General features: G+C 54.1%; 1 protein-coding gene across 1 annotated transcript in view; it reads right to left on the bottom strand.

Annotated features, from left to right (window-relative positions):
• The window catches only part of TAP2 (transporter 2, ATP binding cassette subfamily B member), a 130,903-nt gene extending 106,753 nt beyond the window's left edge, over positions 1-24,150 (bottom strand). The window contains exons 1-2 of the mRNA XM_069241929.1: positions 23,665-24,150; positions 7,408-7,998 (exon numbers count right to left, since the gene is read on the bottom strand). Of these exons, the coding sequence (XP_069098030.1) occupies positions 7,408-7,945 (538 nt within the window). The 5' untranslated portion in view covers positions 7,946-7,998; positions 23,665-24,150. The remainder of the gene's footprint in view (positions 1-7,407; positions 7,999-23,664) is intronic.
• Between the last annotated feature and the right edge of the window lie 265 nt (positions 24,151-24,415).

The following is a 24,415-nucleotide window of genomic DNA, read 5'->3' as shown; positions in this document are numbered from 1 at the left end:
AGGGCACCTTAGAGGTGCCCCCTGAAACTTAACCGACTATCTGTGTAGGCTGACTAGTTTTAGCAGCCTGCCACAAACCGAGACATGTTGCTGGCCCCATGGGGAGAGTGCCTTTGTCACTCTGAGGCCAGTAACAAAGCCTGCACTGGGTGGAGATGCTAACACCTCTCCCAGGCAGGAATTGTCACACCTGGCGGTGAGCCTCAAAGGCTCACCTCCTTTGTGCCAACCCAGCAGGACACTCCAGCTAGTGGAGTTGCCCGCCCCCTCCGGCCAGGCCCCACTTTTGGCGGCGAGGCCGGAGAAAATAATGAGAATAACAAGGAGGAGTCACTGGCCAGTCAGGACAGCCCCTAAGGTGTCCTGAGCTGAGGTGACTCTAACTTTTAGAAATCCTCCATCTTGCAGATGGAGGATTCCCCCAATAGGGTTAGGATTGTGACCCCCTCCCCTTGGGAGGAGGCACAAAGAGGGTGTACCCACCCTCAGGGCTAGTAGCCATTGGCTACTAACCCCCCAGACCTAAACACGCCCTTAAATTTAGTATTTAAGGGCTACCCTGAACCCTAGAAAATTAGATTCCTGCAACAAGAAGAAGGACTGCCCAGCTGAAAACCCCTGCAGCGGAAGACCAGAAGACGACAACTGCCTTGGCTCCAGAAACTCACCGGCCTGTCTCCTGCCTTCCAAAGATCCTGCTCCAGCGACGCCTTCCGAAGGGACCAGCGACCTCGACATCCTCTGAGGACTGCCCCTGCTTCGAAAAGACAAGAAACTCCCGAGGACAGCGGACCTGCTCCAAGAAAAGCTGCAACTTTGTTTCCAGCAGCTTTAAAGAACCCTGCAAGCTCCCCGCAAGAAGCGTGAGACTTGCAACACTGCACCCGGCGACCCCGACTCGGCTGGTGGAGACCCGACACCTCAGGAGGGACCCCAGGACTACTCTGATACTGTGAGTACCAAAACCTGTCCCCCCTGAGCCCCCACAGCGCCGCCTGCAGAGGGAATCCCGAGGCTTCCCCTGACCGCGACTCTTTGAACCTAAAGTCCCGACGCCTGGGAGAGACCCTGCACCCGCAGCCCCCAGGACCTGAAGGACCGGACTTTCACTGGAGAAGTGACCCCCAGGAGTCCCTCTCCCTTGCCCAAGTGGAGGTTTCCCCGAGGAACCCCCCCCTTGCCTGCCTGCAGCGCTGAAGAGATCCCGAGATCTCTCATAGACTAACATTGTGAACCCGACGCTTGTTTCTACACTGCACCCGGCCGCCCCCGCGCCGCTGAGGGTGAAATTTCTGTGTGGACTTGTGTCCCCCCCGGTGCCCTACAAAACCCCTCTGGTCTGCCCTCCGAAGACGCGGGTACTTACCTGCAAGCAGACCGGAACCGGGGCACCCCCTTCTCTCCATTCTAGCCTATGTGTTTTGGGCACCACTTTGAACTCTGCACCTGACCGGCCCTGAGCTGCTGGTGTGGTGACTTTGGGGTTGCTCTGAACCCCCAACGGTGGGCTACCTTGGACCAAGAACTGAACCCTGTAAGTGTCTTACTTACCTGGTAAAACTAACAAATACTTACCTCCCCTAGGAACTGTGAAAATTGCACTAAGTGTCCACTTTTAAAACAGCTATTTGTGAATAACTTGAAAAGTATACATGCAATTTTGATGATTTGAAGTTCCTAAAGTACTTACCTGCAATACCTTTCGAATGAGATATTACATGTGGAATTTGAACCTGTGGTTCTTAAAATAAACTAAGAAAAGATATTTTTCTATACAAAAACCTATTGGCTGGATTTGTCTCTGAGTGTGTGTACCTCATTTATTGTCTATGTGTATGTACAACAAATGCTTAACACTACTCCTTGGATAAGCCTACTGCTCGACCACACTACCACAAAATAGAGCATTAGTATTATCTATTTTTACCACTATTTTACCTCTAAGGGGAACCCTTGGACTCTGTGCATGCTATTCCTTACTTTGAAATAGCACATACAGAGCCAACTTCCTACAATCACTTTGAAAGTGAAGCATCTGCCATCCAACTTACATCCCGTGTTACCATGAAAAGCAACAGTTAATTTTTATCATCATTGATATAAGCCTAAAAACTGTAACAATCATCAAAACACCTTAAACACATTTACAACTATGACACTAAGCAAATGTAGTAATAGTGCTTAACCTATAACCTCTACCCCATATCCCTATACTCAGCCCCTAACACTGTACTACATCTCCTTGACCCTATACCCTAAAACATTGACCCTCTACCCAAAATCCTTACCCCTTCACTCCATGTATTATACACTTAACCTCTAACCCATTAGGTGAACCACTTTGTCCTGTACATGTAACCCAAACTATTTTTATCCTTAACTCCTGTCCCTTAATCCACTGAATCCCCACTCCTCACCCCTATACATCTAATATGTGATCATTTAATCCTATAGCCCAAATCCTTAACCTCACAGCTCAAACTCTTAACTCTTTAGGATATATCTATTGTTCACTAATAACCCTATTCCATTAACCCTATACCATTACCCTGATAGCATAAACCTCTAGCCCTATACCCAAAACCGTATTCCCTTAACCCCAAAACCTAGCCCCATAACCAGTATACGGCAAGGTCTTAAACTTTAGCATTATAATCTAAACCCTAGTCTTATACACCAGATTGTTAACCGTTATTCCATCAGCCAAACTCAACACCAGGGGCGGCTCCTCCATAAGGGTGGAGGGGCATCTCCCCTCCGCCAGCAGCAGCAGCTGCAAAACCTTTAAAAGAAAAGGATAATAAACTATGTTTATTATCCTTTTCTTTGAAAGGGGCGGGGCCAATGGGGTGACGTGCACTGAGGGGGAGTGCACAGCACTCCCACTCGCTGTGCATGTATGTTTGGCCGGCCGCCTGGGGTTGCTGGGCTGGAGAGAGCCTGCACAGGCTCCCAGTCTGCCTGGGAGCGCCCTGGCTGAACGCTCCCAGCCAATCCTGATGCTGCTCTGAGCAGCGTCAGGATTGGCCGCAGGCTAGGCTGGGTGCCTGCATGCAGCAAGGACGCGGGAGAGAGGAGCGGTGCAAAGCGGAGGAGGTGTGTTTTTAAATTTTTTATTAATTTCCCCCACCCCCTGCACGCATCCCAACCCTGCCCCCAGGAATCCCTGTGAGCCGCGACTGCTTAACACTACACCACAGACGCGTAACCCTAGATCTTTAACCCAATACCATTAAGGTCTCATCCCATACCCCTATACCCTAACTCCTATAGGCATATCCCCTAAACCCTATATATTAACCCCTTACCTTATCTCTTGAATGCCTGACTCTATACTCCTAACCTTTAATCCCAAATCCTGAAACCCTGTACTGTACATCCTTATTCATTTGCACACTGTTCTTATTTCAATATATTTTGGAAACAAACACTTTAGAAAGTGTTCAGTTTTTCAAAGTATTTACTTTCAGAACTAATCATTAGGAAATCTTATTTTTAGAAGTGTTGCATTGGAGGTCTTAGGGGAACATCATAACTGGGGCTTGCTGGAGGGGTGAGGAGCCACGTCTCACACCCTGTGAGCTGCATGCCACAGGTTATTCACAGTGGCAAGCTTGAGGGGTGAAAATTGGTATCTACCATACTGTAAAACCTTAGTATGGGGTTTGTTCCCACAGGCAGATGGAGAGTGAGGGGCCACATCTCACACGATGTATACCTGCAGCCAGTCAGACAAATAAGCTTCCATTTTATGACGTCGCCATCCCTCATCGGTCATCCATCATTCCTCAGCCATCATCTGTGATCTCTTATCCATCCTTCTTCACCCGCCTTTCTTCTTTCTTCATGTCCCACCCATCATTCCGTGTCCATTGTTTATCATCCATCATCCCTCACCTATCATTCTCCATTCCTCAAACATCACTCCACATGCACCAGGTCCATGATCTAAAACTCTCCATCCGTCGTCTATCATCGCTCATCCCTCCTTCATCATTGCCCATCCATCATTCCTTGTCTATCACGTATCATGTCTCATCCATCACTCCTCATCCTTCATCTATCATTACTCATCCCTCGTTCATTATTCTGCATCCATTGTTTCTCATCTATTACCTCTCACCCTTCATTCTCCATTCCTCAACCATCACCCTCATCCATCACTCCCCATGCGTCATTCCATGTTCATGATCTAAAGCTCTTTATCCCTCATCTATCATCGCTCATCTTTCATTTTTCATTCCTCATCCATCATTCCTCAACCACCGCCCTCATCCATCACTTCCCATGTGTCATTCCACGTCCATGATCTAAAGCTCTTTATTCCTCATCTATCATCGCTCATCTTTCATTTATCATTCCTAATCCATCATCCCTCAGCCATCATTCCTCAACCATCATCCTCATCTATCACTCCCCATGCGTCATTCCATGTCCATGATCTAAAGCTCTTTATCCCTCATCTATCATCGTTCATCTTTTCGAATCCTTCATTCATGATTCGTCATCCATTATCATCTCTCATCCATCATCCCTCGTCATTCACTCCTTGTCCATCATTTCTTATCTCTCTCCTATCATTCTTTATCCATCATTCCTCATGCACCATTCCACATTGACCATCTACCACTCTTTATCCATCATCTATCACACTTCATCCATCTTCCATCATCGCTCATGCATCATTCCTCATCTCTTGTGGGTCATTCTCCATTCGTCATTCCTTATCTCTCCCCTATCATTCCTTAGCCATCATTTCTCAACTATCATTCCTCATCCATCACTCCTCATGCACTGTTCTACATTGATCATCTATCACTCTTCATCCATCACCGCTCATAGACCATTCCTCATTCCTCATCCCTTGTGGGTCATTCTCCATTCGTCATTCCTTATCTCTCACCTATCATTCTTTATCCGTCATTCCTCAACCATCATTGCTCATCCATCAAGCCCCATCTTTCACTGATGTCAAAGTGCTGGTGTTTATTTATTTATTTGGAACTTGTATAGAGCACCTAGAAGGCTCACGACCATCAGAGCACCTTACCTATGACATGCAGGTGAGAAAAAGAGTCAGACAAGAGAACCAAAGCTAAAAAAAGAAGCAAAATCAGTCCCTGATGTTCTGCCTACGTACGGGCCACAGACAGTCAAAATGTGGAATCAGAGAGACAAAGATTACAAATGAATAACTGGGGAGACCTATCCTCAGGTCAGAATAAAGAGGAATGAGATGCACAGCAGTGGACACCCCAAAGGTCGTGTGGTGACCAGATCCTAAACACATGAGGGACAGTGGTACAGACCTTCCGGGTATCTAGAGAATATAGTGCACACCACACATATAGGGCCACTGAAAATAAAAGATGCTCACTAGACAGTTCACATGACACGAGAATAATGAAGTCACACGAGTGTGGAAGGAAGGAACTAGAGGTTGAGTAGAAGAAGTTGTAGATCTTTTTTGAAGATCTGCAGTCGGAGGGTGGTGACATTGTCAGGGGAAAGTGAGTCACAGACTTAGGGGCTGCGCGCAGAGACATGCTGTGTAGAGCTGTGCTCTGGTGAACACCGGTGTTTCTAGTGATAGAGTCTGAACTGTGGAAGGGACAAGGGCCACCTGAGATCTTCAGTTTCTTGGTCAAGTTAGACAAGTGGTCAAAGTGAATGAAGGCGTGACCTATGAATGCAATTTTGTAGGTGGATCTTTCAATAGTGAGTCAAATCACCGAGTGAAGGATTGGGGTGATGTGATTGTAACAACCAATCACAGAGAAGAGGGATGCAGAATGAACAGAGACTTTAGGTCATGCTAAGTGGATACTAGGAATAGTAGGTGTACTCACAATCTAAACCGCACAGAATGAAAACCTAATTTACTTCCTCTAGTATTGTTCTGGGAAGGACACTTTAATCCGTTTGGAGAGTCTGAGCGGATGGTTCACCTTTCTAGCCGCGGTGCTGGTGTCGTGGTGGACAGTGCGTTGGTTATCGAGGAGGAGACCCAGAGATCCGGCACTATCAGCGATAGTCGGTGAAGGGTCAGTGATACTGGTGGAGTCCAGCCATTGCAGCACTGAGTGGAGGACTTGTGTCAAGAAGCAAGTAGAAATTCAGTCTTGTTTGTTTGAAATTTGAGGTGGCTGTGGGTCTTCCAAGTCTGAATTTTGCCCAGAATAAGGAGAAGTCATCAAATGTACCTGGGTGCCTTCAACAAAGTACAATATGCTTGTGTTCATTATAATGTCACTCAAACATCCTAGCTAGAGATTAACGAGAGGGGCGCCATGTTGACTGCCCCGAGAAACAGGCAGCGGGTTGGAGAGGGCAGTGCCAGCTTCAGTCACTTACGATTGGTTGGCTGGATAGGATTTGAACCAATCCAAAATATGACTTTCAAGCCCTCGGGTTCTTTGCTCGTATTGGTAATGTTGTGCCCAAGAACGAGAAGCTTTCCAAGCTGGAAAATATTCATAAAAACAACGCAGTGGAGGATCAGCCTTGCGTTATTTATTTCCTATCAGTAATTCTCACACGCGAGTCAGAAGCAGATGTTTACCGTCACTGTGCAGCAAAGCACAGAGTCCATAGAGTCCCTGGAGGATACACGATGCACGCAAGCACAACCTGTTTATTCCACATGCTTCCCACCTGGGCGTGTCACGCCACACACATGAAGCAGTAGCCGGGTCTGATCATGTTAAAAACACACTCTCACTGTCCTTCTGAGACGTATCAATGCAAAGGGAGGTGTACTGCCTCACTGATACTTCTCAGAATAAGAGGAATATTGACTGCTTTGGGAACAAGGAAGGGTGGGGTTAGGGGCTGCTGCAGACATGTTAATTTCACCATATGCTTCTCTACACACACCTTATGTTCCTCCGTGTTATACTACGGGTACCCGTAAACCGCAGTATTCACCGTTACCCTGGCTCCTGGGGGTGCATGGGGAGATGACACCTTCTCCTACTTTCAGATCGTGAACCTCATAAAAAGGTATTTTGGAAATACCCAGAGCAAGGGGACAGCTCGGTGGGCAGCTTGGACCTAGTAAGCAGGTGTACAGAAATCAGATTTCAGCTCAAGCTTGGCCACGTTTTTAGCTATCTGATTCACTAATGGGGGCCACTTTTAATTTGGTGCCCTGGCCTTACTGATGGCTCTGATGAGAGGGACTGTATTACAGAACCTACTATAAACATGTTCCACACAAACATGCAATCACATGCACAGAATCATACATGCATTCACACAAAGGCACTCAGGACACAAATGGCGCACACATTTGCACATACTCAGTAAGGCACACACGTGCACTTGCATACACATGCACAACACACGTGCTTGCACACACACGCACAAACGCTCACATACACTAAACATACATAGACACGTCCTTACCAACTACAGCAAGCATCAGAAAGAGGAAGGCTCCAGACAGGTAGGCCTTGTCCTCCTTGGAGTAGTGCCAGAGCTTGCTGAAGGCCGCCCAGGCCTTTGCTCTCCCCTTCTCCTCAGGAGGGTCTCCTCCACCATCCTTGATGGACCCCTGGTGAGACCCACAAGGCCACAGGAGCCCCCAGAACCAGCCGGCCACCCCTGAGGCGACCACCATCAGCAGTGATAGGTGCACCCCGGAGTGCATCTCCACCGGCACCCGGAAGGCCAGGAGCTTGGCGGTTTCATAGACTGGGGGTGCGAGGGAGACCACCACCGGCCACAGTGTGAGGGTCCTGGTGCTGAAGCCACCACCGGAGCGCTGCCACTTCCCACGGAGTCCCCCAGCTACACCGAGGAGCAGCAGGAGCTTGAGAAAGGCCAAGAGCCAGATGTAGCTGAGCAGCTCAAAGGGGTAAACGGGCAGGAGGAGGCGAGCGACTGAGGCGCTGAAGAGGACTTCACAGGGGATGAAGGCCAGGAGGAAGAGGAGCCCATCCATGGTGAGGAGCAGTCAGTGTCTTCAAAGCACTTGCAGGAAGGGGTCCAGGGAACCTGTACGAGAGAAGAGAAATCAGAGAAGGATTTGTACCTTGTTCCTAAACATCTCCAAAGTGAATGGCCATCGAGTCTTGCGTATGGCTACAAAGGGGGATGCAGTCAAGTGAGCGTGCATTTTATCAGTGTTAGATGTCCCTACACCTTCCAACATTCAAGGCTGCTGACACTCATTTTTCAGACCTGCGTGTTGCCTCAGAAGGTGACTGCACCCACCTACAACTTCTGTTTGCATTCACTGAAATCAAATTGTCCTTCGTCTACTCCAGTCCCCCAACTTATCATCCTTGGGCTTCACCTGGCCATCCTGGCACATGGAATGGGATCTACAAAATAAGATGGCAATATCTGGCATGCAACACAATGGCTGCCTTAAGATACATAAGAGGGAATATCATGGGAGTAACTGCTTATCTATGGTGTAGATGCTTGTATTTGGCACAAGTGCCCATCTTGGCCTATCATAGCAGTACCTACTGGAGAAGGTCGTGGGCATGTGGTTGCCACACCTGGCATATGATCAGAGTACCTACCTCAGTACCTAAGTTGGCACATGACTGATATGTGTGGCTCTGGCCATGTGGTGGTCCTGCCTGGCATTTGGTAGGCATGCCTACCTTGGCATATGATAGTAATAGCTGGCATGGGAGGACTTGAACTGACTGATGTTTATAAGGACGGCTTATCTGGGCATATGATAGCAGCACTTTTCATGCTAAGACATGCCTGAATATTGGTAATACCTGGCACACAACAGGAGTACTTCAGTAGGTGTGAGTTGGTTTTGGGAGTATTTTAGAGCAAACTAGAAACTGGCATAACAGGACAAGTCCGAGCAGGGATATGAGGGGGACAACATAGACAGGAGGGTCTGGTTTAGGCCGCTCTGAATAAACTTGGGTGTGGGGCACTACACAGATGCCATGACACTAGACCGCCTATGGTTTGTGCGCTGTCGTTATTTATAGCGTTTGGTCACAACTGAACCTACTAGGTTTATCATTGTGGCTCCGAATTAACCGGCTCCCACATTATAAACCAATCACGTATAGTTGGCGAGCAGTGCATGCATTTTATGGGTTTATTCTAAATGTTTTTACTCAAGGACTGAACTTGCCTTTGTTTTTATAAAGTTCTGGATCCCTGTTGGTTCTGTGAATAAATTTTGTCGTAAAGTGTGTAGGAAGAATTGATTTTTATGAAGTTTTCAAGGGTCTTGACCCCGAAATAAACTTATTTTGATGATGATGACAGACAGGATGGTTGGACCGGGTCCTGTGATGGTTGAACCTGGTCCCGTGATGGTTGAACCTATGCAAGACTGACTTCCAGAGCTCACAGATTACTGGTGCATTAGCGCTGCTGGAGAGACCAGCAGTCCTTTAGGCCGACTACAAGTGTCTCCGAGACTCCAGATCCATACCCCAGTGTTACATGGACGGATCCTCACTGTCTCACTAAAGCTGCACTGTAGCAACCCCACGTCCCACACCAACACTCTTCCAAACAACTTCAACAATGTTTTGGAAAGTTACGTGAATGGTTACACCTTAATTAGAACACGCACATGCAAGCCAAACCCTTCACCACCCTGCTAATCTAAGGACCTTGATGACAAAAAACGATTGATCCACAGACAGCAAAGAAAATGGAAGAAAAGGAACTTCAAAGGACCACTTGATACTGAAATCCCTCTGCGCAACACACAGACAGCTCATCACACCAGGCAAAGGAATGTACTGAACCACCAGCATCAGTGAAGACACCAACAGAAGCAGAACAGTCTTCAAAACAACCAAGCACTGCATCAACCCACTGCCAGACCCACCTGCTCCACAGAAAAGGGCAATGCCACCAACCTCCTCTCCATAAACAAAATACAGACGATCCAACAGCACATTAACAATATCAAGCCTTCTTCAGCTCTCACACCCACCCCTTCCTGTAGAATCCTGCCATGGCCAGCCTTCCAACCCTACCTCCTAAAGATCCTGCTGACAAACTCTAATCCCTCAAAGCCACTTATGAAGATGATGTTTTACCATCCCCCTTCCTCAAAGCTCTCACTGAGGCTGCTCTCTGACTCTTGCTACCGTTGTCAATGCCTCCCTCACTGAAGTAATCTTCCCAGAAGCTCTCAAGACTGGCCAGATCCTCCAACTCCTTAAGAACTGAACACTAGACCCTGATGACCTCTCCTACTAGTAAACCATCACTGACCTACCGTTCATCGGCAAGCGCTGAAAAAGCAGTTGATGTTCAGCAGTAACATCACATCAATGCAAACCATCTCCTGCACGACTGCCGCTCTGGCTTCAGTTCACGCTGCAGCACAGAGACCACCACCTTTCACATCCTAGATGATGCCCTCTTGACCACAGATGAAGATGTCCACTTTCACCTGATATTGCTGAACCTCCCAACTGACTTCAACATAATGCACCACCCCACCCTCAAACGTACCTTTGAGTACCGAATGGTTTCACCGTACGTCCATTGATTCGTCTAACTTTCCAACCAACACCATTTTGTTCACATGGACACCTTCATGTCACAAAAGATCCCCATCACCTGTGGTGTCCCCCAGGGTTCCACACAGTCCCCTGTCATCTTCAACCTTTTCAAATAGCTACACAACTCTACTTGAAAGTCTTTTCTGCTTCAGTATTAGCTCTCTTTAATAGTAAATTCAAACTGTTTCTTCCAGAAAGCAATTTCAGAACTGATGTTCATGTCCTTGTACCCTTGCATCATGGCTATTCCATGGCCTCCTAGACTCCACGCTGGCACCCTTTAAGGGCATCCTACATGTCACAGCTCATCTCTTCCATGGCCCGAAGAATGATCATATCATCCCATTCTGATGGAACTCCACTGGCTCCTTTTGCCGACCCACACCAACTTCATAACCAGCCGCATCATTTACAAACCCATCACAATCAGCACCTCGTTTATCTTGCAGACAAGCTCACTATCTCTGGTGCATCCCGGCACAACAGCAGCCGGGACACCCCACAGAATCAGGAACAACACCCCTGTATCCACAAGGACTGCCCCAGAGGTGCTCCAGTATAGGAAAGTATTTAAAGAACACTACATCACAGTGCCCTAACCATCCAAATCTCAGCTTCCTCTCCTATGAATCATTGACTTTAAGCTTGGCTTAGACCATGTACAGCGCTCTGATGCCTTTTGGCCGGGATTGTGCTACAGAAATACCAGGCACTTACATAAATCCATGCATTCTAGATGCTGAGCTCTGGCTGCTTTCCACATACATATCCCTGCTTTGGCTTGCCCTGTGAATGCGCATATGGGTGTTTAGTTAATGGTGGTGCTGCCGAGTACCACAGGCCTGGTGTACGGCATCTGAGTAGCTTGCTATATCATTTCTTTAACGATCATGGAGACTTGTGGACCTAGGGGGCACAGGGAGAACTGTGTCCAGCAGGCCTAGGGAGCACAGACAACAAAGCTTGGGGAAAAAGTGCCTTTGGAATACCGAAAACACCAACAGGCCCAGGGAGCACAGAAAACACAGCATTGAGACCTGATGGCCAAGGAGCAAAGACAGAGAATGAGAGCAAGCCACCTAGGCAGGACCGACCAGAGGGCAAGAGGAACCCAGAGAGCAGAGCACGAGGCCCAGCAGTCCTGGAGAGCAGAGAGCAGAGCACAAGGCCCAGCAGTCCTGGAGAGCAGAGAGCAGAGCACGAGGACCAGCAGTCCTGGGGAGCTCAGAGAGAGCAGAGCACGGGGACCAGCAGATCTGGGGAGCACAGAGAGCAGAGCACGGGGCCCAGAGAGCAGAGCACGGAGAGCAGAGCACGGGGACCAGCAGTCCTGGGGAGCTCAGAGAGAGCAGAGCACGGGGACCAGCAGATCTGGGGAGCATAGAGAGCAGAGCACAGGGACCAGCAACCCTGGGGAGCACAGAGAGCAGAGCACGGGGACCAGCAATCCTGAGGAGCACAGAGAGCAGAGCACAGGGACCAGCAGATCTGGGGAGCATAGAGAGCAGAGCACAGGGACCAGCAGTCCTGGGGAGCACAGAGAGCAGAGCACGGGGACCAGCAATCCTGAGGAGCACAGAGAGCAGAGCACGGGGACCAACAGCCCTGGGGAGCACGGAGAGAGCAGAGCACGGGGACCAGCAGTCCTGGGAGCACAGAGAGAAAGGAGCATGGGGACCAGCAGTCCTGGGGAGCACAGAGCAGGGCATGGGGACCAGCAGTCCTGGAGAGCAGAGCACGAGGACCAGCAGTCTAGGGGAGCTTAGAGAGAGCAGAGCACGGGAACCAGCAGTCCTGGGGAGCACAGAGAGAGCAGAGCACGGGGACCAACAGCCCTGGGGAGCACGGAGAGAGCAGAGCACGGGGACCAGCAGTCATGGGCAGCACAGAGAGAAAGGAGCATGGGGACCAGCAGTCCTGGGGAGAACAGAGCAGGGCATGGGGACCAGCAGTCCTGAAGAGCAGAGCACGAGGACCAGAAGTCTAGGGGAGCTTAGAGAGAGCAGAGCACGGGAACCAGCAGTCCTGGGGAGCACAGAGAGAGCAGAGCACAGGGAACTAGCAGATCTGGGGAGCATAGAGAGCAGAGCACAGGGACCAGCAATCCTGGGGAGCACAGAGTGCAGAGCACGGGGACCAACAGCCCTGGGGAGCACGGAGAGAGCAGAGCATGGGTACCAGCAGTCCTGGGGAGCACAGAGAGCACAGAGAAAGCACGGGGACCAGCAGTCCTGGGGAGCACAGAGAGAGCAGAGCACGAGGCCCAGCAGTCCTGGGGAGCTCAGAGAGCAGAGCACGAGGACCAGCAGTCCTGGGGAGCACAGAGAGAGCAGAGCACGGGGCCCAGCAGTCCTGGGAGCACAGAGAGCACAGAGAGAGCACGGGGACCAGCAGTCCTGGGGAGCACGGAGAGCAGAGCACGAGGACCAGCAGTCCTGGAGAGCACAGAGAGAGCAGAGCACGGGGCCCAGCAGTCCTGGGAGCACAGAGAGCACAGAGAGAGCACGGGGACCAGCAGTCCTGGGGAGCACAGAGAGCAGAGCACGAGGACCAGCAGTCCTGGGGAGCACAGAGAGAGCAGAGCACGGGGCCCAGCAGTCCTGGGAGCAGAGAGAGCACAGAGAGAGCACGGGGACCAGCAGTCCTGGGGAGCACAGAGAGAGCAGAGCACGAGGCCCAGCAGTCCTGGGGAGCACAGAGAGAGCAGAGCACGAGGCCCAGCAGTCCTGGGGAGCACAGAGAGCAAAGCACAAAGACCAGCAGTCCAGGGGAGCACAGAGAGCAGAGCACGGGGCCCAGCAGTCTGGGGGAGCACAGAAAGTAGAGCACGGGGGCCAGCAGTCTTGGGGAGCACAGAGAGAGCAGAGCACAAAGACCAGCAGTCCGGGGGAGCACAGAGAGCAGAGCACGCGGGCCAGCAGTCCGGGGAGCACAGAGAGCAGAGCACGGGGGCCAGCAGTCCGGGGGAGCACAGAGAGCAGAGCACGGGGGCCAGCAGTCCGAGGGAGCACAGAGAGTAGAGCACAAGGCCCAGCAGTCCTGGGAGCACAGAGAGAGCAGAGCACGGGGACCAGCAGTCCTAGGGAGCACAGAGAGCAGAGCACGGGGACCAGCAGTCCTAAGGAGCTCAGAGAGCAGAGTACGTGGACCAGCAGTCCTGGAGAGCACAGAGAGCAGAGCACGGGGACCAGCAGTCCTGGAGCACAGAGAGAGCAGAGCACGGGGACCAGCAGTCCTGGGGAGCACAGAGAGCAGAGTACGGAGACCAGCAGTCCTAGGGAGCACGGAGAGCAGAGCACGGGGACCAGCAGTCCTAGGAAGCACGGAGAGCAGAGCACAGGGACCGGCAGTGCTGAGGGACACAGAGAGAGCAGAGCACAGGGACCAGCAGTCCTGGGAGCACAGAGAGAGCAGAGCATGGAGACCAGCAGTCCTGGGAGCAGAGAGAGCAGAGCACGGGGACCAGCAGTCCTGGGGAGCACAGAGAGCAGAGCACGGGGACCAGCAGTCCTGGGGAGCACAGAGAGCAGAGCACGGGGACCAGCAGTCCTGGAGAGCACAGAGAGCAGAGCACGGGGACCAGCAGTCCTGGAGCACAGAGAGAGCAGAGCATGGAGACCAGCAGTCCTGGGGAGCAGAGAGAGCAGAGCATGGGGACCAGCAGTCCTAGGGAGCACGGAGAGCAGAGCACGGGGACCAGCAGGCCTAGGGAGCACGGAGAGCAGAGCACAGGGACCGGCAGTGCTGAGGGACACAGAGAGAGCAGAGCACAGGGACCAGCAGTCCTGGGAGCACAGAGAGAGCAGAACATGGAGACCAGCAGTCCTGGGAGCACAGAGAGCAGAGCACAGGGACCAGCAGTCCTGGGAGCACAGAGAGAGCAGAGCATGGAGACCAGCAGTCCTGGGAGCACAGAGAGCAGAGCACGGGGACCAGCAGTCCTGGGAGCACAGAGAGAGCAGAGCATGCAGACCAGCAGTCCTGGGAGCACAGAGAGAGCAGAGCACGGGGTCCAGCAGTCCTGGGGAGCACAGAGAGAGCAGAGCACGGGGTCCAGCAGTCCTGGGGAGCACAGAGAGCAGAGCACGGGGGCCAGCAGTCCGAGGGAGCACAGAGAGTAGAGCACAAGGCCCAGCAGTCCTGGGAGCACAGAGAGAGCAGAGCACGGGGACCAGCAGTCCTAGGGAGCACAGAGAGCAGAGCACGGGGACCAGCAGTCCTAAGGAGCTCAGAGAGCAGAGTACGTGGACCAGCAGTCCTGGAGAGCACAGAGGGCAGAGCACGGGGACCAGCAGTCCTGGAGCACAGAGAGAGCAGAGCACGGGGCCCAGCAGTCCTGGGGAGCACAGAGAGCAGAGTACGGAGACCAGCAGTCCTAGGGAGCACGGAGAGGAGAGCACGGGGACCAGCAGTCCGGGGAGCACAGAGAGCAGAGCACGGGGGCCAGCAGTCCGGGGGAGCACAGAGAGCAGAGCACGGGGGCCAGCAGTCCGAGGGAGCACAGAGAGCAGAGCACGGGGACCAGCAGTCCTAAGGAGCTCAGAGAGCAGAGTACGTGGATCAGCAGTCCTGGAGAGCACAGAGAGCAGAGCACGGGGACCAGCAGTCCTGGAGCACAGAGAGAGCAGAGCACGGGGCCCAGCAGTCCTGGGGAGCACAGAGAGCAGAGTACGGAGACCAGCAGTCCTAGGGAGCACGGAGAGCAGAGCACGGGGACCAGCAGTCCTAGGGAGCACGCAGAGCAGAGCACAGGGACCGGCAGTGCTGAGGGACACAGAGAGAGCAGAGCACAGGGACCAGCAGTCCTGGGAGCACAGAGAGAGCAGAGCATGGAGACCAGCAGTCCTGGGAGCAGAGAGAGCAGAGCACGGGGACCAGCAGTCCTGGGGAGCACAGAGAGCAGAGCACGGGGACCAGCAGTCCTGGAGAGCACAGAGAGCAGAGCACGGGGACCAGCAGTCCTGGAGCACAGAGAGAGCAGAGCATGGAGACCAGCAGTCCTGGGGAGCAGAGAGAGCAGAGCACGGGGACCAGCAGTCCTAGGGAGCACGGAGAGCAGAGCACGGGGACCAGCAGGCCTAGGGAGCACGGAGAGCAGAGCACAGGGACCGGCAGTGCTGAGGGACACAGAGAGAGCAGAGCACAGGGACCAGCTGTCCTGGGAGCACAGAGAGAGCAGAGCATGGAGACCAGCAGTCCTGGGGAGCACAGAGAGCAGAGCACGGGGACCAGCAGTCCTGGGAGCACAGAGAGAGCAGAGCATGGAGACCAGCAGTCCTGGGAGCACAGAGAGAGCAGAGCACGGGGTCCAGCAGTCCTGGGGAGCACAGAGAGAGCAGAGCACGGGGTCCAGCAGTCCTGGGGAGCACAGAGAGAGCAGAGCACGGGGTCCAGCAGTCCTGGGGAGCACAGAGAGAGCAGATCACGGGGACCAGCAGTCCTGGGGAGCAGAGAGAGAGCAGAGCACGGGGCCCAGCAGTCCTGGGGAGCACAGAGAGAGCAGAGCACAGGGTCCAGCAGTCCTGGGGAGCACAGAGAGAGCAGAGCACAGGGACCAGCAGTCCTTGGGTGCAGAGAGAGAGCAGAGCACGGGGACCAACAGTCCTGGGAGCACAGAGAGAGCAGAGCACAGGGACCAGCAGTCCTGGGGAGCACAGAGAGAGCAGAGCACAGGGACCAGCAGTCCTGGGGAGCACAGAGAGCAGAGCACGGGGACCAGCAGTCCTGGGGAGCACAGAGAGCAGAGCAGGGGGACCAGCAGTCCTGAGAGCACAGAGAGCAGAGCACGGGGCCCAGCAGTCCTGGGAGCACAGAGAGCAGAGCACGGGGCCCAGCAGTCCTGGGGGGGCACAGAGAACACGGCAAGGGCAGAGAGAGAGAGAGAGAGACGAGCGTTCCCGGGGACCATTAGGCCTAGAGAGCACAAAGAGCAAACCGATCTTGGGGATCCTAGAGAGCAGGACAGGGGTGGTAGTAGATCCCAGGAGCACTGGGATGGAGGTTTGAGGAGAGACAACCGTGGAAACTGGTGCAGCCTCGAGAGACAAACAGGTGGGGCAGAACAGCATGGAGGAAAGTGCATGGTGCAGAAAGCGCAACAGAGAGGGCAGAAAGGCGAGAGAGCACTGGTGCAGGGAGCACACAAAAAAGGAAGCAGAAAACTGACAGGAAGTGCAGAATATGTAAGCAATAGTGCACGAGGCGGTGAGCATATGAAGGACAGATGTGTGCAAGCACCTGGTGCAGAGAGAACAGATGAAAGGCCAGAAACATCAGGCACCAGTGTAGGGCAGCGGTTCCTAGCCCGTGGTCCGTGGATCCCCCTCGGGCTGTGACACATTCCCAGGGAGTCCGTAGGCATCTCAGGCCTCGGCCGCAGGAAGGCACTTCTCCGGCTCAGGCCTCTCGACAGAAACACAACACGTTTTTATATTTGTTACTTCATTTGTGCAGCAGTTTTAAAAGCACTGCATGGTTCCTTGTATATCCAGCAGTTTTGCAGCAAAAATAAAAATGTCAAGATAATTCTGCTGATTAATGACCTGCTGGAGAGGGTCGGGGTTTGGTCTAGTGGTGGTTTTTACTCAACTAAGGTAGCGCAAAGGGTTATTATGCCTGCTGCAAAGAAGTGTATGATGCATATCAAAGAACAGTGGGGCAAATTTACAAGCCCCTAGCGCCACTTTGCACCAACCTAGCGTAATTGTTTTTTACGCTAAGGCAACGTTAAGGACGCCTTTCTCCCGTGCCATATTTACAAAGTGGCGCAATGCTTGCGCTGTGCCACTTTGTAAACCCTTGCGCCACAATATGCCTGCGCCAGGCATAATGTGTGGAAGGGGGGGTGTTCTGATGCAGGGAGGCCCGAAAAAATGGCGCAGTGAAATTGACATTTCACTGCACCTTTTTTTCCATTATTTTTAACTCCTGCTCAGAGCAGGCTTTAAAATGACGCACCCATTTTGCTCTGCGTGTCTCCCTGCGCTTTGCTGCACTAGTGTCAAAATGTTTTACGCTAGTGCAGCAGAGCGCCACAATACTTCAAAAATGTTGACGCTATTATCCTAACGACTGCCATGGTGAGTTGTATTGTAAATACGATGCAACCGTGGTGTCGTTGGGTGGGGCAGGTGCGACGCACGAAAAGTGGCGCATCAGGACCGATGCACCACTTTCTTGTAAATATGCCCCAGTTTTTTACGTGCATAGCGGACTGAGGTAGTGCTTTTGTTACAGAGATTCTTTTGTTACTGTGCAGTTCAAAAGTAATATTCATAATCTGGCACAGTGATCGACGATCTGCCATCGGAGAGCTGCATGCTAACTGCATGGAACAAAATAGAAAGTTGTGTTTTTTCCCAGACTTTCATTATCCTGATGCTGCTAAAAAAGGTTTGCTTGTGGAAATAAATTCTTATTATTGAAGTCAATGCTATCCACTGTGTTATGTTCTGAGTCCTGAGTTTGTGCTTCTCCAGGCCTCGCTCTCTTGAAAATGAGTGAATGACTTGTGAATCCTACACCTTGTAGGCCCCTTCGCCTTACGTAACATTTTCTATACTCTGACTTACACACGTATGAATAATTGTCTCTTTTTGTGTGTGATGCTAAGTGCTCTGACACCCTACCCTGCCATGAGAGGTGCTATAAAACAAATGAATTACATGTGACAGAGGCTATGGTTAGATGAGAGGCCCTTATGGTTTTACTTCCTTTCCCTCCCACATATTTAGGTGTGAAAGCTTTCCAAAATAAAACCAAATATTGAAAAGTTAATCACTGAGGTGAGCATCAACCTTCCCATTGAAATGTTTACATTTTAAAAAAATAATAAAATCGTTAGTAATTCGAGTATTTGTTTGGTGTGTACTTGTTTGTGTATTTTTGTGAATTACTGTTCTAATGTTTGAAATTTAAATGGTACAAGTTGGTTGTGGGTCCCCGGCCTCCAGTAGTGATTCAGTGAGAGTCCTCAGGAGTCAAAAGGTTGTGAACCACCGGCACAGGGAAAAGGCCCGAAACACCAAGCACTGGTGTAGAGAGTATATGTAGAAGGAAACAGGAAGCAGACAGCAGGCGGGCAGCGCACGTGATTTACGGGGAAGGCCCGCTCCTGGTTTGCTCCTGTCGATCCAAGCGATCCTAGTTCGTTTACATGGCCACTTCCAGGTCACAAGAGCTCCCCATCACCCGCGGAGTCCCCGGGATCTCAGTTTTGACTCCCATCATCTTCAACCTCTTTGTGGAGTCGGTTGAGACTCTGCTTCTTGCAGGGCGGAATGAAACTTGTAGGGACCCCCTGCAAAATACATGGAAGAGGCCCCCCACGTTCCGGACCCCGTCAGGAGCTCTCAGGCTAGGGGCCTGCAGCCTGTGCACAGTGCCGGAGGGGGACCCCTGGAGCTTGGGGGGTGCTAGGGCTATCGTTGCACCACTGGCTCTTTGATTGCATTGTGAAGATTCACCACGATACACAACTCTACTTGAAAGTCTCCTCCGCTGCAGACATCCAACGCCTCCCTCTCTGCCTCCCTCCTCCAGACCTGATGTCCAGCGCCTCCCTGAGGCTCAACTCCACCCATGACACCTGCTGCTGTTCACCAAGAGTAACAAGCAAGAAACAGTGCAAACCTGGATCAATGGTGTGAACCATGCGGGCTTCAAACCCCAACCTTCACTTGGATTCACCCTGGACACCAACACCCTCAAGGACAAGTAAACAAAGATGGCCGGTGCCAGCTCTCCTTACCAAAGAAAGTGAAAGTAAAGAAAGTGGCTTGTGGGGCACAGACAGCAAAGCATGGGGATCTGCAGGCCTGGGGTCTTTAGAGAGGAAGCGAAGCGTGGAGACCAGCAGATCCGGGGAGCACAGAGAGCAGAGCACGGGGACCAGCAGTCCTGGGGAGCACAGAGAGCAGAGCACGGGGACCAGCAGTCCTGGGGAGCACAGAGAGCAGAGCACGGGGACCAGCAGTCCTGGGGAGCACAGAGAGCACAGAGAGCAGAGCACGGGGACCAGCAGTCCTGGGGAACATAGAGAGCAGAGCACGGGGACCAGCAGTCCTGGGGAACACAGAGAGAGCAGAGAGCAGAGCACGGGGACCAGCAGTCCTGAGGAGCCCAGAGAGCAGAGCACGGGGACCAGCAGTCCTGGGGAGCACAGAGAGCAGAGCACGGGGACCAACAGCCCTGGGGAGCACAGAGAGCAGAGCACGGGGACCAACAGCCCTGGGAGCACAGAGAGCAGAGCACGTGGCCCAGCAGTCCTGGGGAGCAGAGAGAGCAGAGCATGGGGACCAGCAGTATTGGGGATCACAGAGAGAGAAAAGGCAGATCATGGGGACCAGCATTTCTAGGGAGCACAGAGAGCAGAGACAGGAACCAGCAGATCTGGGGAGCACAGAGAGCAGAGCACGGGGACCAGCAGATCTGGGGAGCACAGAGAGCAGAGCACGGGGACCAGCAGATCTGGGGAGCACAGAGAGCAGAGCACAGGAACCAGCAGTCCTGGGGACCACAGAGAGCAGAGCATGGGGACCAGCAGTCCTGGGGAGCACAGAGAGCAGAGCATGGGGACCAGCAGTCCTGGGGAGCACAGAGAGCACAGCATTGGGACCAGCAGATCTGGGGAGCACAGAGAACAGAGCACAGGGACCAACAGATCTGGAGAGCAAAGAGAGCACAGGGACCAACAGATCTGGGGAGCACAGAGAACAGAGCACAGGGACCAACAGATCTGGGAAGAACAGAGCACAGGGACCAACAGATCTGGGAGCACAGAGAGCAAAGCACGGGGACCAGAAATCCTGGGGAGCACAGAGAGCAGAGCACGGGAACCAGCAGTCCTGGGGAGCACAGAGAGCAGGTCAAGGGGACCATTAGTCCTGGGGAGCACAGAGAGCAGAGCACCTGGACCAGCAGATGTGGGAAGCACAGAGCACAGGGACCAGCAGTTCTAGGGAGCACAGAGAGCAGAGCACGGGGACCAGTAGTCCTGGGAGCACAGAGAGCAGAGCATGGGGACCAGCAGCCCTGGGAAGCAAGAGAAGAAGCAGAGCATGGGGACCAGCAGTATTGGGGATCACAGAAAGAGAGAAAGCAAATCATGGGGACCAGCAGTTTTAGGGCGCACAGTGAGCAGAGCACGAGGCCCAGCAGTCCTGGGGAACATAGAGAGCAGAAGAGGAGGACCAGCAGTCCTGGGGAGCACACCAGAGCACGGGGACCAGCAGTCCTGGGGAGCACAGAGAGAGCAGAGCAGGGGGACCAGTAGTTCTAGGGAGCACAGAGAGAGCAGAGCACGGGGCCCAGCAGTTCTGGGGAGCACAGAGAGCAGAGCACGGGCCCAGCAGTCCTGGGGAGCACAGAGAGCAGAGCACGGGGCCCATCAGTCCTCTGGAGCACAGAGAACAGAGCACGGGGCCCAGCAGTCCTGGGAGCACAGAGAGAGCAGGGGGCCCAGCAGTCCTGGGGAGCACAGAGAGCAGTGCACGGGCCCAGCAGTCCTGGGGAGCACAGAGAGAGCAGAGCATGGGGCCCAGCAGTCCTGGGGAGCACAGAGAGAGCAGAGCACGGGGCCCAGCAGTCCTGGGGAGCACACAGAGAGCAGAGCATGGGGTCCATTTCCTGGGGAGCACAGAGAGCAGAGCACGGGGACCAGCAGTCCTGGGGACCACAGAGAGCAGAGCAGGGGGACCAGCAGTCCTCAGCAGCACAGAGAGAGCAGAGCACGGGGACCAGCAGTCCTGCAAAGCACAGAGAGCAGAGCACGGGGCCCAGTAGTCCTGGGGAGCACAGAGAGCAGAGCACGGGGCCCAGCAGTCCTGGGGAGCACAGAGAGCAGAGTACGGAGACCAGCAGTCCTGGGGAGCACAGAGAGCAGAGTACGGAGACCAGCAGTCCTGGGGAGCACAGAGAGCAAGCAGAGCATAGGGACCAGAAGTCCTGGGAGCACAGAGAGCAGAGCACGGGGACCAGCAGTCCTGCAGAGCACGGGGACCAGCAGTCCTACAGAGAGCAGAGCACGGGGCCCAGCAGTCCTGGGGAGCACAGAGAGCAAGCAGAGCATAGGGACCAGAAGTCCTGGGAGCACAGAGAGCAGAGCACGGGGACCAGCAATCCTGGGAAGCAAGAGAAGAAGCAGAGCATGGGGACCAGCAGTCCTGCAAGCACAGAGAGCAGAGCACGGGGACCAGCAATCCTGGGAAGCAAGAGAAGAAGCAGAGCACAGGGACCAGCAGTCCTGCAGAGCACAGAGAGCAGAGCACGGGGACCAGCAGTCCTGGGGAGCACAGAGAGCAGAGCACGGGGACTAGCAGTCCTGCAAGCACAGAGAGCAGAGCACGGGGACCAGCAGTCCTGGGGAGCACAGAGAGCAGAGCACGGGGACCAGCAGTCCTGGGGAGCACAGAGAGCAGAGCACAGGAACCAGCAGTCCTGGGGACCACAGAGAGCAGAGCATGGGGACCAGCAGTCCTGGGGAGCACAGAGAGCACAGCATTGGGACCAGCAGATCTGGGGAGCACAGAGAGCAGAGCACAGGGACCAACAGATCTTGGGAGCACAGAGAGCACAGGGACCAACATATCTGGGGAGCACAGAGAACAGAGCACATGGACCAACAGATCTGGGGAGCACAGAGAACAGAGCACGGGGACCAGCAGTCCTGGGGAGCACAGAGAGCAGAGCACGGGGACCAGCAGTCCTGCAGAGCACGGGGCCCAGCAGGCCTGGGGAGCACAGACAGCAGAGCACGGGGACCAGCAGTCCTGGGGAGCACAGAGAGCAGAGCACGGGGACCAGCAGTCCTGGGGAGCACAGAGAGCAAGCAGAGCATAGGGACCAGAAGTTCTGGGAGCACAGAGAGCAGAGCACGGGGACCAGCAGTCCTGCAGAGCACAGAGAGCAGAGCACGGGGCCCAGCAGTCCTGGGGAGCACAGAGAGCAAGCAGAGCATAGGGACCAGAAGTCCTGGGAGCACAGAGAGCAGAGCACGGGGACCAGCAATCCTGGGAAGCAAGAGAAGAAGCAGAGCATGGGGACCAGCAGTCCTGCAAGCACAGAGAGCAGAGCACGGGGACCAGCAATCCTGGGAAGCAAGAGAAGAAGCAGAGCACGGGGACCAGCATTCCTGCAGAGCACAGAGAGCAGAGCACGGGGACCAGCAGTCCTGGGGAGCACAGAGAGCAGAGCACGGGGACTAGCAGTCCTGCAAGCACAGAGAGCAGAGCACGGGGACCAGCAGTCCTGGGGAGCACAGAGAGCAGAGCACGGGGACCAGCAGTCCTGGGGAGCACAGAGAGCAGAGCACAGGAACCAGCAGTCCTGGGGACCACAGAGAGCAGAGCACGGGGACCAGCAGATCTGGGGAGCACAGAGAGCAGAGCACAGGGACCAACAGATCTTGGGAGCACAGAGAGCACAGGGACCAACATATCTGGGGAGCACAGAGAACAGAGCACAGGGACCAACAGATCTGGGAAGCACAGAGAACAGAGCACAGGGACCAACAGATCTGGGGAGCACAGAGAACAGAGCACGGGGACCAGCAGTCCTGGGGAGCACAGACAGCAGAGCACGGGGACCAGCAGTCCTGGGGAGCACAGAGAGCAGAGCACGGGGACCAGCAGTCCTGGGGAGGAGAGAGAGAGGGAGAGGGAGAGACCACGGGGACCAGCACTAGGTCTAGCACCTGGTGGTGCCGAAACAGTGCTTAATTTGTAAACGGATGTGTGCCGGGGCCCTAAATTAAGTGCCACTGTGCCCTAGTGAGGGTCGGCAGGAGGCAGAGAGCACATGAAGGGGCAGTGCACACAGGACCCGGGGGTAGGAAGGATGGGGGCAGAGGAAGTACAGAGACGCGTGGAGCAGAATGAACGCGGGTGGAGAGGACAGGGGCGGAAAAAGATGCAGAGAGGACGCGTGGGCAGAAGTGACCACGGGGGGGAGGGGGTGTGGGGCACAAATAAGAGCAGAGAGCGCACGTGGGCAGAAGTGACCACGGGGGGGGGGGGGGCACAAATAAGAGCAGAGAGCGCACGTGGGCAGAAGTGACCACGGGGAAGAGGGCAGGGGCAAATATTAGTGGCGGATCGGATGGAAGCTGGGTGAAGGGGGGCAGCGCACGGGGCAGAGCTGTGCCAGTACTTACCCTCAGTGCTGCCCTGGGGTATCTACTGCTTCCTCGCTGCTTAGCGGGTCCTGCCTCCGCGGGGCTTCGAAGCGTCTGATGACTGAAGGGGAAACCCAGGGAGGGCAGGGCCGGGAGGGAGGAGAGGAGGGCAGAGCAGGGAGGGAGGAGAGACGCTTGTGCGCTTTTAGTTTCATTTTCCGCTCAGAGCTGGGACCAGAGTCCGGGGGAGTCCGGGGAGGAGACACTAGAGAGGGGGAGGACAGAAGATATGAGAGGAGGGAGGGACAGGGTCTGTGACAGAGAGGGAGGAACAGAGCATGGGGGCTAGGAGAGGGGCAGAGAGGGCAGAGCCGGGGAGGGAGGAGAGATGGGGAGGGCCGGGGAGGGAAGAGAGGAGGGCAGAGCCTGGGGGGAGGAGGAGAGGCGCTTGTGCACTTTCAGTTTCGTTTTCCGCTCAGAGCTGGGACCGGAGCCAGGGGGATTCCGGGGAGGAGACACTAGTGGGGGGGGGGGGTGGAGACACTAGGGAGGGGAGGAGACACTAGGGGGGGGGGAGGAGGAGACACTGGGGGGGGGGGAGGGCAGTGACACAGGAGGGTAGGACAGTGATAGAGAAGGGTAGGACACAGGAAGGGACATGGCAGAGGAGGGTAGGACAGTGACAGAGGAGGGTTGGAGGGCAGGGCACAGAGAGGACGGGACAGGGCACAGGAGGCTAGGGTAGGGCAGGAAGAGAGAGGCAGAAGAGGCAGGGAGGGCAGAGCCGGGG

This window comes from Pleurodeles waltl, chromosome 6 (assembly GCF_031143425.1).
Source record: "Pleurodeles waltl isolate 20211129_DDA chromosome 6, aPleWal1.hap1.20221129, whole genome shotgun sequence".
Lineage (NCBI taxonomy): Eukaryota > Metazoa > Chordata > Amphibia > Caudata > Salamandridae > Pleurodeles > Pleurodeles waltl.
This window is presented reverse-complemented; position numbering and strand designations above follow the sequence as displayed.